Source organism: Bombus affinis, chromosome 12 (assembly GCF_024516045.1).
Source record: "Bombus affinis isolate iyBomAffi1 chromosome 12, iyBomAffi1.2, whole genome shotgun sequence".
In the NCBI taxonomy this organism is placed as follows: Eukaryota; Metazoa; Arthropoda; class Insecta; order Hymenoptera; family Apidae; genus Bombus; species Bombus affinis.
In genome coordinates this window covers 4421314-4439218 of record NC_066355.1, presented here as the reverse complement: position 1 = coordinate 4439218, position 17905 = coordinate 4421314, and the positions used below count along the sequence as shown (strand labels likewise).

Genomic DNA, 17905 nt, shown 5'->3' with positions numbered 1-17905 from the left:
CGCACAGACAATTAAAGATGAACAATGCAACACGGTACAATCATTGATGTGCTCGAAGCTATGCCCGGGCTGAAGGTTCGGTCACCTGTACTTCCTCTCCGATTCACTGGCCGGAGAACCCTTCAAATTCCCGGGCTTAAGTTTCCGGCTGCAATTTTGTGTTCCGGCCGGAGTGGCACGAAGACAGGCACGGCCGACTATAATAAAAGTAAGGTAAAGGGAAAACTGCCACTTTGTCCTCAAAGCGTGGAGCGCGACGTCACGTGCAACCAATAGCCACAGGCAAGCTTTATAGGAACAAACGAGGCCACTTTAATTTACGAAACTTGCTCGACATGCACGTCCAGGGGACATTGATTTACTAACGTACCAGAGACTAAGCGAAGTGATTCGACAGGAAAACCGAACAGACATCGGAGGATCGTGTGCGTGAGCTACCTACAAAGGATACTAGCGGCTCTGTGATCGGAAGCTGTCAATATTTGTCTATGTCCGGTAACCGAGTAGCGAGCGATGAACCGTAACGTCATCAATTATCTCTTACATACCACTGGTCAAGCCTGATGTCAAATTTCGTCTGTTTCCTGCCCCATGCACGATGCCACGATTGCAGACCTCACGTGCCACTATCCACCCTCTTTCCCTTCCCTCATTCTCTTTCTCTCTATCCCGCCTATTCGCTCTCCATTGTCCCTCTTTCTACTTACCTAGAGAGTTGGCCAGCCAGATTTGAGTAAACCGATGGAAATTGTCTCTAGACCACCGAGAACAATAATGACCCGGTCGAAATTCCGCTTCGCTGGAAATTGCTCGGGCGGAATGTCGAGACCAGTCCTCCATCGTTGAATCGATACTTGGCCCGTATTATACGAGTGTGTTTCGTTCTCGACGCGTGGTAGCACTCGCTGACTCGCGCGAATATTCCCTCAGGGAAATCGGAGGAGGACAGGGACGTCGAGTAGAGATATCAGGTATTTCGTGGTGTACGATTTCAAATGATACGAGTATCGACGAACCACCTGGGACAACGTTTTCCAAAGATGGACCTGGATTTTCTTATTTCTTTCCGTATCGCGAGTGACCGCTACAAACTGGCTAAAACAGAGACAGCTTACGTGTTCTTATAGTCATTTACTGTTGAATTTGTTCATCATTATTATAATTGAATTTGTTCATTATTGCAATAATAAATTGTAACAACGATAGGAAGCAATATAATATACCTGTTGCTTTGAAAATAGATATATATATTTCAGCTTTTATGGTCTCCAATTCAACTATCAGAGTAGACGAACTTAAGCTCTGCTTTAGATCCTGATCAATTGAAATGAATTACCTGTGCACTAAATGTTACGCGATGTATCTAGTTTGTTGCATCTTCTTATGATTTATGTTGCGCTTTATTTACTAAATTAACTACTACTGCAATTGCACAAGCCTCACATTTATGCAAATGATTAATCACATTGATATGCTCTTTTTTAGCATAGGAAAGATATGTCGCTGATACTACGATTTAATACGACAAGATTAAGTTTGAGCACGTATAAGGTTGAAGACATGTTTGAAGACACAATTGCCTTAAACAATGTTTGACATCGTGTTAAAGAATTCTGTGGGGCCAATACTCAAACAAATATAAAGCTAAAGAAATAAGCGTTTGGTGAAATGTTCAATCAGCCTCATAGACAACACGTACGTAAGACAATACCTGTTGTCTATAAAATACGTTACTGTTATATTTTCAATCACTTTCTCGTTAACAAGTTGCTTGCAAGAGAATTTCTGCAAAAACGAATCATTTTAGTACGGAATCGTGATATTATTAGCTATCTCTTTTTTATTAACTACCGCAGCCACATCTCTTTTACTAAAGCGACTTCTGCGGAACGATTGACGGTAAAAAATCTTTCTTTTTTTATTTCTATATAAATTAGTAAACTAACGTTATTTTGTACTTTCACCGATAACCTTGTTTGCAACACCTCTATTTCTTTATTCGAAAATTATGAAGTCTTTCTCTGAACTCTAAAAAATATATTATATCCATATGAAAAATCCATTTATATAATTTGATATTTATACGTTTGATAAAATAGTCTTCTAACTGATAACAGTTCAATAGATTAACTCATCAATCTTATTGACTGTACAGTTATTGGGTAGCAATATAGAAATTGTTAATTCTATCCCTCTCGTGTATACTTTTGGAAATAGCACCGAAACTATAGTGAAGTGAATTGTTTCTCATCGAATCGTTTTATTTCATTTACAATCGTTCCATCGAAGATCTACATAACGTTAGTTAAAGAGATTGAAGCTAGCGTGATATATTAGCTATAACTTTGGTATCGACTGTGACGGAGGTGGCGCTGTCAAATTCTGAAACTCGTCGAACGACTTCTTCGCTACGTTTTGAAAATCTTCCATGCCCTGTTTCGTAATATTCGTGATGTCATCGAATTGCCGACGCGTTTGATTGAGTAAGTCGTCTGTCGATTTCGCGGCAGTGGACGCGATATCTTTCACTTCTGATTGGAGTTTCTCGATGACCCATTCCACTGCTTGTCGTCCCTGAAACGGAATCAGGCGAAGACACATCGTTATCGTACGAAAATCAAGCAGTTTGCTCCTGTGTAACGCGACTTCAGCATAATTAGCAAACTCTTACGAAATCTTTGCACATAAAGAGACCTATAAATATCTATCGAATAAATCATTGATTCGTTCTAAATTTAAAGTGCGTAAAGATTCTATAAAGAGCTCGAACCTGTACTGTCGTTCAAACAAAATTAAATTTACATACTGCGTGAAACTTTGTTAAACAATTAAATTCAAAGGTACTAAAAGAAGTATTAACCTTATTCGCGTTTTGTTCGATCGTTAGTGTCAGTAACCTTTCTAGATGGTCTATGAGCGGCACCCCTTGGATAGAAATTACTGCCTGTTGTGTTAAAAGCGTTGTCTCCGGATTCTCTGGATGTGGTGAATACGTGACTACTTCACCGACCGAAACGTGCTTCCCCAAGCTTATCTGCAAGCAAAAGAAAATAATGCAAACTGCACATAGAACAATTTCTCGCAATTCTTGTCATTAGATGCTGAAAGTCTCTTATTTCAGTTACGTGTTCTTGTATCCATCGCGTGTTGTACAACTCGCGGGGTTAGCAACCTTCAGATAGATGGTTAGCCAACATTATCGAGATAAAAGGTTTCCACGAAAGTGACGCGGTGCCATGAATAATCGATGCCACGAAATAAAGGCTGGCAACGGGTTCGTGATGGCCCTTGTGACTGAACAAAATCGATGTTCTGTTGACCATTTAACCGACGTTGCATTTCGAAGTCGTTTAAAGATTCGTTATCCCGTTCACTGATCGTTAAATAAAACATTCGTGCGCGTTTTAGAATTATTCAAAAGACATCGGATTCTCCATTCTTTCCTTTCACGTTGCAAACGTAATGGCACGTACACATGTACAAATGATAGTACAGATGTAAAATAAATGGTCACGATTTCACGGTACCCGTGTGTATCGTTTAACAGCATATATGGGGGATGTAACTATATCACGGGGTTTCTACGAAACCTATAAAGAACCAAAGTACAAACGTCTAATGATCTACTTTTACAATGGAAAAATTGTTATTACTTATGCTCTATTATGTTATTATGTATGAAAAGAGCCTGCAAAAACTTCCATACTAAGTAATCATAATGTTCGAATACGAGAGTCAAAACAAGAGTACGTCTGGCAAAGAATCGTAATCAAAGACGAGCCCAATGAGATATTCGCGTGTTCTACGTTCCTCGAGTTCACGAGTACGTGCCGACAATGAACACGTCTGAACGGTAACGACAATGATACGCCCACCACTTCGAAAATTACATCATTATGAGCTCCATACGACTCGTTCGCAGCAGTGCAGCTTGAAGCACTGTGGCCGCGGAGCTGGAACAATTGAATCGCGGGGGTGCAATACGTTTCACGGGGGAATTAACGCCCGCGGCACATTGTGGATCCACGCTGATCGAGATAGAGAGACGCGGTTCTCTCTATACCCTCCGCCATATTGGCAATCAGTGAAGTCGACTGTGTTACATCGCACCCAACTATCCAACCACCGTACGCTTCGTAGTCTCTCCAGCCCCCAATCTTGCGCTGCCATCACCCCTGTACAATTGCAAGAGGTCAAAAAATTAACGCCCCGCTTCAACTAGCGTTTCATCAATTACGCGGATCGAGGTTTAGGGAAAATACGAATGGTTTAATTCATCAGCCATCGGGGAATCGTTATTGAGACGCGTTCAACGCTGTCGAATACAGTTCTTTGTTCTCGCCATCGATAGAACCTCTATTGACGTTACACGAGTGTTATACACATCTACTTCTATCTCTCTCGTTTTGCTCTCTTTTTACCCTGCTCGTTATTTACTCGAAAATACGGACGATTGTATAATAAAAGAAGTAAATATCGAGAACGATTTTTCCCTTTAATCCTGATAAAAGTTACTTGGCAGAAGCTCGGTTCACTCGAGGGAATTTTTCCAAGTCTTGCACGCGGAGCTGCGATTTTTATGCAGGTTGAGAGTAATTTTCTCGCAGAAACTACGAGAACGGTGTAAATAGAATTCTTTTCAGTGGAGATAATTAGCACTTCGCGTCTCTCTTATTATTTAAACGTTTCAAGAACATTGGTTCGGAGATTCTGCTCGGTGTATGGGAAATAAAGAAAGACGAAGAAAAAGAAGACAAGGAGACTATAATTGGAAGGACGGATGGTTTCATTGTAGCTTCCGTAACAAGCGACTCTGAACGTGATAAAGGCGTGTTTTTGAGCGCGGTAACGAGAGCATGCTTCCTACCTTTACGCGAACTGAAATCATCGTGATTAGACGTCAAATAAAAAATCTTTTGTTTCTCTTATTTGCTCGTTCGAGATCCAAGATCTCAACGTTCTTGCATAACCTAACATGCATAATAAATTTATAATCTTCGTCGAAATCGTGTAGTAACTTCTTCGTAATCGTACCCTTAATAAGTTCCATTTGAAATATAAATTTCTTAGAAAAATGAAAATCCACTTTGAGCTCAACCTACTCTCGGGAGTACCTTCGAAACATCGACTCTTTCTTCAACGTCACAACAAATCCCTTTTCCACGGGGAGACATCGGAAGAAGAACTTTGCCAGAGAGATATTCACCCCTCTCTTCTGCCACAACGTAATCATCTTTCGTTGTGTATCATCAGTGGCCCAACGAAAAGCATCAGAAGAGTGATGCGTTAGTATCGTCGCGGAAAAAATAGAAATAAAAATAAAGAAAAAAAGAACACGTGGAAAAGGTAAACGCCTGGCGCGCAATTTAATCCTATCAAGCGGACGATCGATCCCTCTTCCGGTCCTGGCGTCAACGACGAAGTAATTAATTTTCACTTTTTTTCGGCTAGGCTGTAGAGAGTACGAAAAGCGTACATCGTCGATCCTGTCGCCCCTACCCCGCGTCCGATCTAGTGCATCGGTTAATTGAAATTTTTTTCATCAGTCGCGCGTCGAAACCGATGTTTGCCAATCCCTCGGTCTCCGCAGCAAGCACGGCGTTTGCTTTTCATTTACCGCAGCGTTGCGGTATGGTCACGTTTAGTAGCGCAGTTAGGGTGAAAGTCGTTAACTAAAATCAAGACCGCGGTAAAAGAAAGGAATACACATCGGAGGCACGTGAAGCCGCAAAATTTAACGTAATCCTAATCACACCGAACCTTCTAGCTTCTTATTAAATAACTTTTTTAAGTCCCTTGAGATGCTTGAATCCTTTTAACCTAGAATCGAAAGAAACAGGGTAACGCCTCTCCAGGAGAAGTAAAGATTTCGCGAAAGAAGTAAACTGGTACAGGATGTTAAATGAATTGAAAAAGTTCCAAGCCTATCAATCTTTTATTCCATTTCTGATTTTCACTGAGATTACCAATCCGTACAAAGTAGCAGAATTAAACTTTCTTAATAAGGAAAATGTGTGCAAGTTTTAAGAAAAGATCTAATCGCGGTTATAGAAGAAGAGTGTAAACTATCGTGCAAACGCGTCCAATCAAGAATTCCCGTGATTCCGTTTCATCCTTCGTCGATATAACAAGGAGAGAACGAAACGGTAGACCAAGCTCTGTGAAGGGTCGTTGTGCGGGCTAAAGGACGTTCTTCAATGTGCACTCGCGAGTAATTAGCATCGCCGCATAATTGAGAGGACTTTACGGATCTAGCTGCAAGCAGCATTATTCGAGCCATGGTATGCTCCCAATTCGATCGTACCATTCGATGCCTCGAGAGGGTGCCATGGCCGGAAACTCAAATCTAGCAGGACACAACGTCGGAAACTGAATCGACCTCCAATAGAGTTTGGGCCTCGGGCTTTCTCTTGCGCACGATAATCGCAGATTTCAGCGGATTTTGGGGAGATTCGGAATCGTGTGCTGACAAATCCGTATTAGATCGTGTAAACAGGAGCTTCCAGTCATCTGCTTCTGCAGTCGAATGGATACGCGTGGTTTCCTTGCACATTCGATTCAATTACTTGTTTCCACGTATATGTACATTTCTGAACAAACAGAGCCGCATTCCTAACCCAAATCGATACTCTCTGTGACCATTTTGATTCATACTCGTGAAATATTCGAAAAGGCATGAGCGCAGACACGTATGTATCTTCCAGTGAGATTTTTACGCGTGACAAACTACCCGTGAAAATGCGTACGCGATACGCAACCAAACATTTTCACCCTCAACGTTAGCGCATCTGCTGTCGCGAGATCATTAATATCCATTCTGTGAAACTTTCCCAACGAGTCTGGTGGATCAGCTCGGCGGGAAACATTTCGATGGGAGCGTCGCGTGACAACACACAGTCGACAAGGGTTCAGAGGGATCAACGGGGTTTCAACCCGAAGCATGTACACGAGCATCGTACAACGCGCGAATCCCGCTAGTCTGAAGTTACCATTTTTCATTAAACTGGCCCACCGTCTCCGTGACTCCATATTTCAATCGATTCAAAAAATGCTGCCGCTGCCTGCTGCTATGTCCGTATAAAAATACGTAAATGCCATGGCGGCGGACTGTACGCGTTCTAGAAACACGTACCCTTCACGGCGCGCATTCAGCCGCGTACAATTTGTTGTTTTTATGATTTAGAGAGCCGCGAGTACAATAATTCAGTCGGTGGCACATTCAGTCAGCATCGTGCACCACCACCCAAATGCAACCCCCTCGAGATCTCCATCAGCAGAGTCCACGGGGAGTCCCCGAACACGACTAGGATACATCACCGATATACGCGTCCGTTATTAATTCTCGTCCAATGCCATCCCCTTCAGTCCCTACTACCTAGCTATATACTTCTATCTCTACCGTGTCTTGGGTTTTCGCAGTCACACGCACGGAAATTCGTGGCAGGACGAAGGAAGGATCGTTAGAGAGAATACACGAGTCGTCGCCGGTAAAATATTGTTCCGATTTACTTTGTGTCTGGCAATGTATTGCGGTAGACGCGCGAGAACGGAAATTCGATTGATCTATTGCCATTTACTTTTCTACGATTTCGAATATGTAGAATCTATCGGGTCGTTTATAAGGCTTTCGCGAATCCACTCAAACATTTTTTCCTTCAAGAGGTATCATTATGTTTTGATCGACTTCTACCGGTTCAATTTCCCGTATATCTCTTTTGACTAGCGATTCAAGGAAATCGTGCCACATAGAAAATACGATATATATGAATCGATAGAGTTTGTCATACCTAAACGTTCTTAAAAGTTAATCAGATACGCAGGGATAATTGGAAAAACTCTCTTTAAAAAATTACTTAGTGCAGGTTTATAATGAAGCTGACGTACGAACGAGGTATGTATATACACATTTTATTATTACCATTTGTTTACTACATTATAATTATTATACATTTATTATTATTATTGTATATTTATATTACGCTTTGATTAAGATTTGCCATGCGACACGAGTTCAATAAAAAATATTACTACCAGCATTCGCGTTGGATACATCAATGCACACAACAGCTGCAAAACATTTACGCAGACGTCATCGAGGTTGAAAGTCAGGCGCGCCATGCAACACGTTTTAAATAATAACACGATTAACTTAACGCGATCAAGCGTCATATGTTGCACGAATGCAGTGTGTCCGTTTGATAATCCGATAATATCATCCATCCACCTGCACCACCGGGAGAATGTTTCATCGTTTTTTCTGCCGATCGGTTGTATTCATTGCAACGTGATTCCCCAGACGCTAACGCAGGCATTGTTTTAGATTAACGGTACGCGACTCTACAACGTCACAATATTTACAGTTCCACTACTTCAGGATCCCCACCAGAGTATCGGAATAACAATCCCCACCAAAGTATCGGAACAACAATCCCCACCAGAGTATCGGAACAACGATCCGACATCCAGTATCTCTTCAGGAGATCCATCTCTCTGCATATATCCCTGAATCCATGATCAACTCCAAAATATGCAACGACCGACCAGTAGTCTGACCAGTACATACCAGCAACACTAGAGAGACTCAAGCCCATTATGTTCAGCTTGAACTCGATGCATATGCGCCAGATGCATTTAGGTTCAACGATACGATGCCGCATTACGTTCCAAACGGCGGCACGATACGTATGCATCTCGTGTAACGTATGCAGCACGGCCTGCTGAGAGGGGGTAAATTGCTAAAAGATATCTCCCCCTTGGGATTCGACGGGGATAGGTTATAACCTGGTCCGGACTCTGCTCGAGCTTATGTGGAATACATTGCCTCTGGTACGCTTCTCTACAATGTTCGTTTGTCCGCGTGGTGCGTACGCCCTTCAATATTAGAGAGAACGTGGCTTGGTACGCGTGCGAGGATGCGAGCGTATCAACAGCGTGCTCGCACTTATACTCACCAAACAGGCCGAGCATAGAGAAAGCGTTGACATCCCGCCGGGAATTGTTCAATTTTAGTTAAAGTTCATCTCTAGCCCTCAGCGTGCAGAAAACGCGGAAACGCGTCCCCGTAGATTACGCAAGCGTGGGACGATCAGCGAGGAAATATCACACGACGCTTCCTACTGCTGTCTCACCTTAATTAGAAAGACGACAGCGGGAAAGAGGACGTCAAGGGTTGTGAACGTGGATGCCCGTGTCCTGCGTACTGTGTACAAGACGAACGACCCGCGTGACGAGGAAATTCCACGTTTGTACCGTTACTGGCAGCGCTATTTCACTGTGCATTGATGTATCGCACTAATCCATAAGTCCGTGTGCATTTCCTTTAGTAACAGTACAGTCAAAAATTAACCAGCATGCACTCGAATGTGTCGGATCACGAATGGGTCGTTCTACTTCCTAGGATACGTTCATGTTTTTTATATACTCTTGCACGGTTTCCTGTTACACTTTTATATTCGTTTGTATGATGTTTAACAGTGACATATTTTATCCGGAATCTCTAGAATTACTTCTGGGAATTCGTTGCAGCGGTACTGCATAATATAAGCTCCATTTTTTTTTAATTTATTACCTCCGGTCACCATACAATAACGCTTCGAAATGTGTTCTGTTTTTAAATAATTAACCATATTAAAGAAACCAAGAAACGCATAATGTATCCAAACATGCTATTTAGGCAATGAGCACGTATTGTGAGATCCGTGTTGTATCTCGTTTCACGATAGCTCCGTTTACGCTTTATACTTGATGTATAACGGCAAACAGTATAGTTACATATAAAACAGCTGATAAATGGGCAGCTAGTAGCTGCGCTCAGTGTTTCGCTGTTAATATTTACGTAACAAGTCAGCCGCGAATTTGCACATGCTTCAGTTCATATTTTAGCAAAATTTTCTAACGCAGATATTACCGAATTCAAAATACTTTTTGCCGCATGCGCTTCTTTCCAAAGAGAATCCCGATACTTCACGCATGTTAAATAAACACGCTTTTTTGCGCGCCAGTAAAAGCATCTCCGTGTACAAATTTGTGCACGTCTAAATACCCGATACTAAGGCTTGTTCGTGTATCAAGACTCGATAAGTAAAAACGATCGACACGACAGCAACTCCTTGTAGATGGAAAGGTTGCACTTTTTGTACAGAGCCATCTGCGGATCGTTCATCATACCTGTAATGCATCTAGCCGCCCAGTTTCTCCTTTTTTCCTTTTTTTTGACCAAGGATCGAGCGAGGAAGCGAACGAACGATCTTCGACGCGTAGCAAGAGAGCAATGCTTCGGTTCCCTTTCCTTCGCCGTTTTCCGCCCTGTCTTCCTAAAACCCTTCTGGCACGTCCCTCCGAAGAGACCACGAAGCTATGCAACTCCCGGTAATGCGCGCATCAATAACCTATCATATCCAACCTTCTAGATGCGATACGATGCTATACGCCCAGACTCTACGATGTGCCGATCTTTTCGTGCTTGTAACTCGAGTAAATGTATCTACTACTCGAACTAGAAGCTCTACGCGTCCATAATTTTCACCGCGGTAAATATTTCCGTGAAAAAGAACAGGAAGACCGATGGTGACACTTTTGTTTGTAGTTATTTTTCAAAATATAAAATTACTCACGTATGTCAACATGTTTTTCAATTATACCGTGTATTACAAGTATACACGATGAGCGTGGGTCGTCGAAAAAAACCGAGTGTAATGCTACAGATGAAATTCCACCAACCTATTTTCCAATTATTCTTGCTGATCTCGACTCGAATGGAATTGAGAATATATTGATTGTTCGATTACACGGGCACACGAGCAGCACGTGTGTATGCATTGCACTTCGTTCATCAAATTTATTTTCACTGCTCAAATGAATTGCTAATGCAAGTACGAAAAAGAAGTAACCATATCGATGGTGTGAAACATTAAAATGCTCGAATACCAACGTGTGCATGTTTAATATTAAAGAAGCATCCGTTCTTTCGCAGGCTTTATCGTCGAATTATTCGTTTCAATTAGATCGATACGAATATAATACGATTCAACGATCTGATACGAAGCAACATTTGCACCTTCGATATCGATTTATTCATCCTCCATTTATCTCGTTTCACGAAGATAAATTACAAATGCGGTCAGAGCACTTTGTCGAGTAATATGTGAGTAATAAAGAGCAAATGTAATGAAATCTCCGTAAAAGCATGCTTCATAGGAGTTCTCGTTCGACTGATTAAACATTATACACGATATTTCGATTAACAATATGAATTAAGTGGAAACGAGCCGTGGAACTATTTCTGCATACCGAGGTAACTTGTTAACGGAGCGTTAATGTGAAGTATCGTCCTAATGTAATAGTGAATCTCTCAAAGCATTTCACTAATTAAAAAATTGTTTGACAATTGACATTACATTAAAGTAATCTAAATAAATAATACAGAATTATTAATCAACTTACGTTTACCGTTCGGACTACCATTTCTTTAGATTCTGGATTTACTTCGCTCCATTCGCTGGCATAGTATGGACCTTGATGACCAAAGAACTGCAACAAGAACAAGCAAAATTCTTTTTCACAAAGATTCATTCAAAGAGTACAAACTGCAAGCGATAATAATATCAATATACATGGAGCATTTGCCGATTCAATTATCTATAAAATGAGAGGAATTTCTGTCAAAGGTGCAGCATGTTCGTATAACAGCAAGATATGAATTTGTTAAATCTTTCAATGTTATATAATATATAACAAAGATACGACAAATTAGAGTAATTTAATTTTATCAACAAAAATACAACATCTATGTCACTATACATTTACATTTATATCAAAGCATATTAAATTAATTTAAAAGGAAGTTCATAAGTCTACCCGTGTTTATGACTTACTGTTCGCTTCTAATTAATTATGTTTCTCTGATTAATTATACTTTAATTGCGCGACCCAGTCAATTATTACAACGTCCGTAAAGTCATTCCCGCATCGGTTAATGTTCGAATATACAACGAAACTTGTTATTTGAGTACATCTGTTAATTAGTCAAAAATTTTCGTCGATGCAGCAGCAGGCTCGACGAATTCGTTCTCCTGGTGGAAGAGAAAGGGAAAAACTAAAAGAAAAACAGGGAGGTGGTAGCTAACTCAAGTTGAAACGAGGCTTTGCACTTTCCCTTCCGTCAAGTAATTTCAAGAGTGCCTAAACGTGAAGGCGATACCTTTCTCCCTCTTTTCTATCTTTTCGTTCCACCTACTATGCATTCGTTATATACAAAACTGTGATTCGAGGCATTCGAGCGAGAGCGCCAGCACAACAGGATGGCTTTGCGAAATGGCCAAGCTTATAGAAAATCCTGCGAAAGGAAGCAATTCGCCGAGCCGAAAAGGATTCGAAGCTGGGATCTCCCGTTGGCTGAAGAAGAAACAGAGCTGAGAGGAGAGGTTCTAAGGGTGGCCAGTCTATATTCCAAAACGCAGGCGCCTAGCTGGATGATTGCCAAAGAGCGTAACATTGGTGGAAGCGCTCATTATGAAAGTTGATACGGTGTCGTTGTTTTGTAATTCCCTCTAGTCTCGAACCCGAGTCCACCCCGCATCTTCTTCTTGCTCGACGTTGTCGAAAGTTTCGAATTTCCTGCTAGCTACTGCCGCTGTTCGTATAGATTGCTTGGTCAAACGGCAGGGGACTGTTTTGTCTATAAACTGTTATCCGGCAAAGAAGGAATGCATAACACCCCGGGTAGATTGATTTCTTACGATATCCAAACTTTGTGATAAACTCCACTATTGAGTACATGTATATGATATTTTAGACTTAGTTTAGAGTAAGACTGTAATGTATAAAAAGTACTTACTGAACAAGTGAATATAGAATAGGGGAAGAAAGACTATAATTGTCTATCTAGCATTTTGCATGCTCTATGTCTAATACATTGATATAATGTATGGATTTAATATTACGGCTTGCCAACAAGTTCATAAGCTATATAATTTCTGTAAAAAGGATTAGTCTGGTATTAACTTGGACGCTCCTGTATGTCAAGATCACCGTTACTAAGTCAATTATGTAGCAGATATATGTTATCTAATTGAGGGTTAACCGATGTCTGATTATAGAAATGCATAATCTATTTAGAAAGTAGGAACAACGTAACGACGACCTTGCACGCGCCAAATGTAAATCTATGCTACATTTAAGTAAGGAAAATTATTAATTACGTAAGTATAAACGTATCTTGCTAACTTGCACTGAGAGGCATTTTGCCAATCCTTCTGACGTATTACGAGCGTCGTATCGATGTATTCATACTATATTGTAAATGTAATTATAGATAAATCTCTTTGATATTTAAAATTTCCAAAATAAGTTAGCATGATAAGTTCTTCGTGGCTGAGACAGGAAGAGAGATGAAAAGTTGATTTCGATAAACATCAACGATGCATGAATAATTTGTATATAACATATCTATGACGACGTTCGCTGCTGAAAATCGATAAGCTAAGCCGTTTCTAAATTTTCCTCAGCCAGAAAATTAATTGAAACATGAACAATCTTAATCGACGCTAGCGCTAACGTGGTGACTGTAAGAATCAAAACTGACATAATGGAAGATTTTAGAACCTTGAATGGAATTTTGCAGAAACGATTAACTAGATATGCATCACAATTAAAGTAATTATACTTCCTGATACAAATAATTGGAACAAACAAACATTCTCTAACACATGAATTACTGTCATGCATTGCAAGATGAGAATTTAAACTTTAAACTATTCAAAAACCTCTATCTTTTTATGTGAAATAATACTCAGTATTTCAAAATAAAATGATAACAAATAAAAGTAAAAGATCTTTTCAATGGTATAATATAATATAAACTAAAGTAATTTAATAATATAACACATCGTAATACGTTGTAATAAAGTGATTATCTCTAACTTGAAATATTCATGAATCTAAAGGAAGTACTTAAAGGAAGAAGAAAGCTTATAAATAACCTCTGTACTTCTATTACTAATATATAAATTGTATTATAGAGTCCATGCTATAGCATTCTAGTTACACATAATCATATGATTAAACTTCAATGACGATATGTTAAAGACATATACATATTTATAAATCTGTATATTATTTATTGAATTCTGTTCAGTTACATTCATTAAATTAAATTGTATATGGTTGCAAAACATGAGTTCATTAGAGAGGTTATGTTCAATACTACATGAAATGAATAGCTTCAATAACTATCATTTACAATACTTACTGGTGATAGCCATCTAGGAAAACGCCATTGAGTGGTAACCAATCTATGAGAGTAAAGAACACCGTCCTTGACTTCTCTGTCGATGACATCTGTCCCCAAAACTGATGGATTTAAAGGATTTGGATACTTTCTGCATGCTGCTTTCACAACAGTTTCCCATGGATGTCTACAATCATAAAGCAGATTGAAATTTTCTGTCATATAATTTTTTTCTGATAAGAGCATATCATAAAGCATTTCTATATTCTACCTTTGATAGCTACAAATGAGAAAACATTTACAAAGAAAACTCACTCAAAAGTATGGTGTGACGTCCACAACTTCATGCTTATAGAATTTTTCAATATAACGTATGGTTAAGACTATAATTTAAATTGTTAATAATCACACGAAAACATCACTCTCTAGTACTATAAGGTTCGTCTACCAATTCCAAAACCTGACGTAATATAAAAGACAGTACGAAAGGTCTCCACTTCCAATCTTTTATTGTATATCGATCCACCAAGAGTTGGTATACCTGCTTCTAGCAACCAATGAGCTTGTCTCCAGTTCAATCTGATTGGTCTATCACAGCGCGCTGATTTCTATTAATTCAAAAATATTACCTAATCAAATCACGTTTAATTTAGTCATAAAAAGTTTCCTTTACTAATTTTAGTTAAACAATTGAAGTAGTTTGGAATTTTAATATTTATTTGTATTTTGTATAAATAGATCGTGTAAGCATTTAACCAATCAAAGGAAGACGGTGAGTGGCATTGTTGCAGAATATAATTTGAGAAGAACAACGGTTAATATATGTACTTTCTTCAAAAGAATAACAATTGAAAAATGTAATATTACTTGCAATATTTTCACAACCAATGAGGTTTTCCCTAATTCTTCCCTAATTCCCTATTCTTCTTGCAAATTTTTCAATTGAATCTGATTGGTGTATCGTTAGGCGGTACTTTCTATTAATTCGAAAACGTTCGGACGCGGAAGTCACGTTGAATTATATCCGAAAATCTTCTCGTTAAAACAGTGAATTATAACTTTTTATACTGTCGAGATTATTGCTTCTATTTACTTTTTACTTCTTTGTTACTTCAAGTCAGTAAACAATTTCAATATTTTTTTTGTTTTAATATTTAATATTTAATATTTAATCTAATTAACTTTCTTATATAATCATTTCGTAATGTTGGCGTTGGTAGCGAGGTAAGTCGTAACTCTTCTTCATTGTTATTAATTGTTATTCAAATTTTAATAGTAGTTCATGCGATTTTGTGATTTCAGTAAAATATGTTCTACTTATCAATAAATTAAACTTATATAACTTTATTTTATTTATTTCAATGTGTATGAAGTAGGATTTGTCTTGTGTAGGTAAAACAAGTTGAAAATTGTTTTTTAGAAGAAAATATATTGGGCGATACAAAGAATTTATCAACTTTCGGAGAAAAAATCAACATGCTGTAAGCTAAATGGTAGGTAAGTTTGAACGTCTTTCTCTTTATGCAATAAATTTCCTTCTTGGCAACCTATAAAGAATAATAAGAGAAAATGATAAAATTTTATGTTAAATATTTAATATCTTACCAAAAATAGCGTAATGTTTTTCTTGTCCCATATTATCTCTGATATGTACTGGTACTGTAGGTTGTGGATCTTTGTGGTTTATAATTATATTTTTAACAGATTTTAAAGCATTATACACAAGTTGAGACTTTGGTGCTCTAGTTAAATATATGACACATTGTGTTAAAATCACATCACATTCTGGCATTCCAATCATTTGACATCCATGCATAGTATGAACAGCTATGCCTAGAATTTAAAATTAATCTCTTATGTTACTGTGCTATTCATTATAATATTAAGTCACTTATCAATATATTTCAATATATTTCACCCAAAAAGATCAATATGCACCTTATAAAAATGTCATTTTAATTAGAATAAAATATTACAAAGTTTTACTTCAAAGTGCATTCTGTTTCAAGACAACTACAAGCTCTTTCATTTTCCTGCGTTAATAAATAAACTGTTATTAATCATATATACCTAAAGCGTCAGGGTCTGCTAAACCAATATCTTCACTTGATATTCTTACTAATCTTCTTGCTATATCCACTGGATCTTCTTTAACTGCCATAATCCGTGCTAACCAATATACAGATGCATTTTCTTTGCCAGCTTTTATTGATTTGTGTAAAGCAGAATATAAATGATGAGTATTATTATGTTTATCGGATAATGTATGTGCTTGTTTAAGACTTTCTTTAACATCGTCGAGAGTTATTGAAACAAGATGAGAAGGACTTAGTTTGTTTGACACTTTACTTTTAACTGCTAGTTCTAAACTATTTAATGCAACACGTGCATCTCCATCACATACCTCTGCTAGCCAATCAATTACCATCTGATTAATGGAGAAACATGGTTTAGAATCACAGCTTAAACTATACTTTAAATTAGTCAATAAAGTTTTCTGTGGAAAACTACATATTTCTCCTCTAATAGATGAAATGGCTTTATAAAGAATATCTACAATATTTGATACCGTTAACTTATTTAAAACAAATATACGGCATCTACTTAGCAGAGCAGAATTTAAACTATAAGATGGATTCTCTGTAGTTGTACCAATTAGAGTAAATGTGCCTGCCTCGATATGTGGTAAAAAAATATCTTGTTGCAATTTATTAAAGCGATGTATTTCATCCATAAATACAATAGCTTGATTGCTTAATTTTGATTTAGTTTTTGTTGTGTTAACAATATTTCTGATATTACTCACACCAGAGGATGTTGCAGAAAGATTTATAATATGTACTTTTTCTCCGTGTATTTCTTTAATTAGTTTTGATATAACATTAGCTAAAGATGTCTGAAAAATATTTCAAAAACTAAATATCAATAATTAGAAAGTGATACAAATTTATAAATATCTTACCTTTCCACATCCTGGTGGACCCCAAAATATCATGCTAGGAATATGTCCTTTTATTAGCAATTGTTTTAGTATCGTGTGGGATCCAATAACTTTTTCCTGCCCTATGTAATCATCAATGCATGTAGGCCTCATTCTTTCAGAAAGAGAAATGAATTCTTTATTTGGTAATGATTTCTGTTGATTCATATTTGTTATATTAGTCACATTGGCTTTGTGTTTCTTTAGTGGATTTGTTTGATTAATATCTTCATATGAAAGATATCTCTTTGTTGTTGATAATGTTTCCATTAAAATTATATCAATTGAAGCAAAGCATTAATCAATATGATTTTCATCTATAGAGTAATCTTTCTGCATACTGGACACAACATAGTACTCAGATTTTTCTGTACATTGTTCTATACACTGCATCAGTTGTGTTGTAGTTTGGATTTATTGTTTATTTTCAAACAAAATTGAGCGTGAAAAAAATACGTTCCTTAGTTTAAACGATTTAAATTCGGTTTATGGCATTAAGATGTAGCGTTGTAGCGTCATCTATCGCTTATTGTATACGTTTCAGTTATTATAGAGATACATATTATCCGTCCAACAAGACGAGGCAGTAAAGTAAACAAAATTTGATTATCGTGGCTGCAACTATTGGCTACTGACTAGTATCATTCGAGTGTCATTTGGGTGTCACTAGTCGGCAGCCAATAGTTGCAGCCACAGTA

At 38.1% G+C, this 17905-nt stretch overlaps 3 protein-coding genes across 5 annotated transcripts in view; all 3 read right to left on the bottom strand.

Moving 5' to 3' along the window:
• LOC126922493 (diacylglycerol O-acyltransferase 1) overlaps positions 1-953 on the bottom strand; it is a 98825-nt gene extending 97872 nt beyond the window's left edge. For all 3 annotated transcript variants that reach the window (XM_050735071.1, XM_050735073.1, XM_050735072.1), the window contains exon 1: positions 708-953. The gene's annotated coding sequence lies outside the window, so the exon portion shown is untranslated. The remainder of the gene's footprint in view (positions 1-707) is intronic.
• Positions 954-1226: 273 nt separating this feature from the next.
• Positions 1227-14746, bottom strand: LOC126922500 (protein slowmo). The gene is made up of 5 exons (XM_050735086.1): positions 14543-14746; positions 14249-14414; positions 11443-11529; positions 2861-3034; positions 1227-2574 (listed from the first exon to the last, which is right to left on the bottom strand). Exons 1-5 carry the CDS (start codon positions 14572-14574, stop codon positions 2338-2340), a joined length of 696 nt encoding a protein of 231 aa, XP_050591043.1. The 5' UTR covers positions 14575-14746; the 3' UTR covers positions 1227-2337.
• An 890-nt stretch (positions 14747-15636) lies between these two features.
• On the bottom strand, positions 15637-17736 carry LOC126922494 (ATPase WRNIP1-like). The gene is made up of 4 exons (XM_050735075.1): positions 17190-17736; positions 16298-17123; positions 15833-16060; positions 15637-15774 (listed from the first exon to the last, which is right to left on the bottom strand). Exons 1-4 carry the CDS (start codon positions 17475-17477, stop codon positions 15680-15682), a joined length of 1437 nt encoding a protein of 478 aa, XP_050591032.1. The 5' UTR covers positions 17478-17736; the 3' UTR covers positions 15637-15679.
• Between the last annotated feature and the right edge of the window lie 169 nt (positions 17737-17905).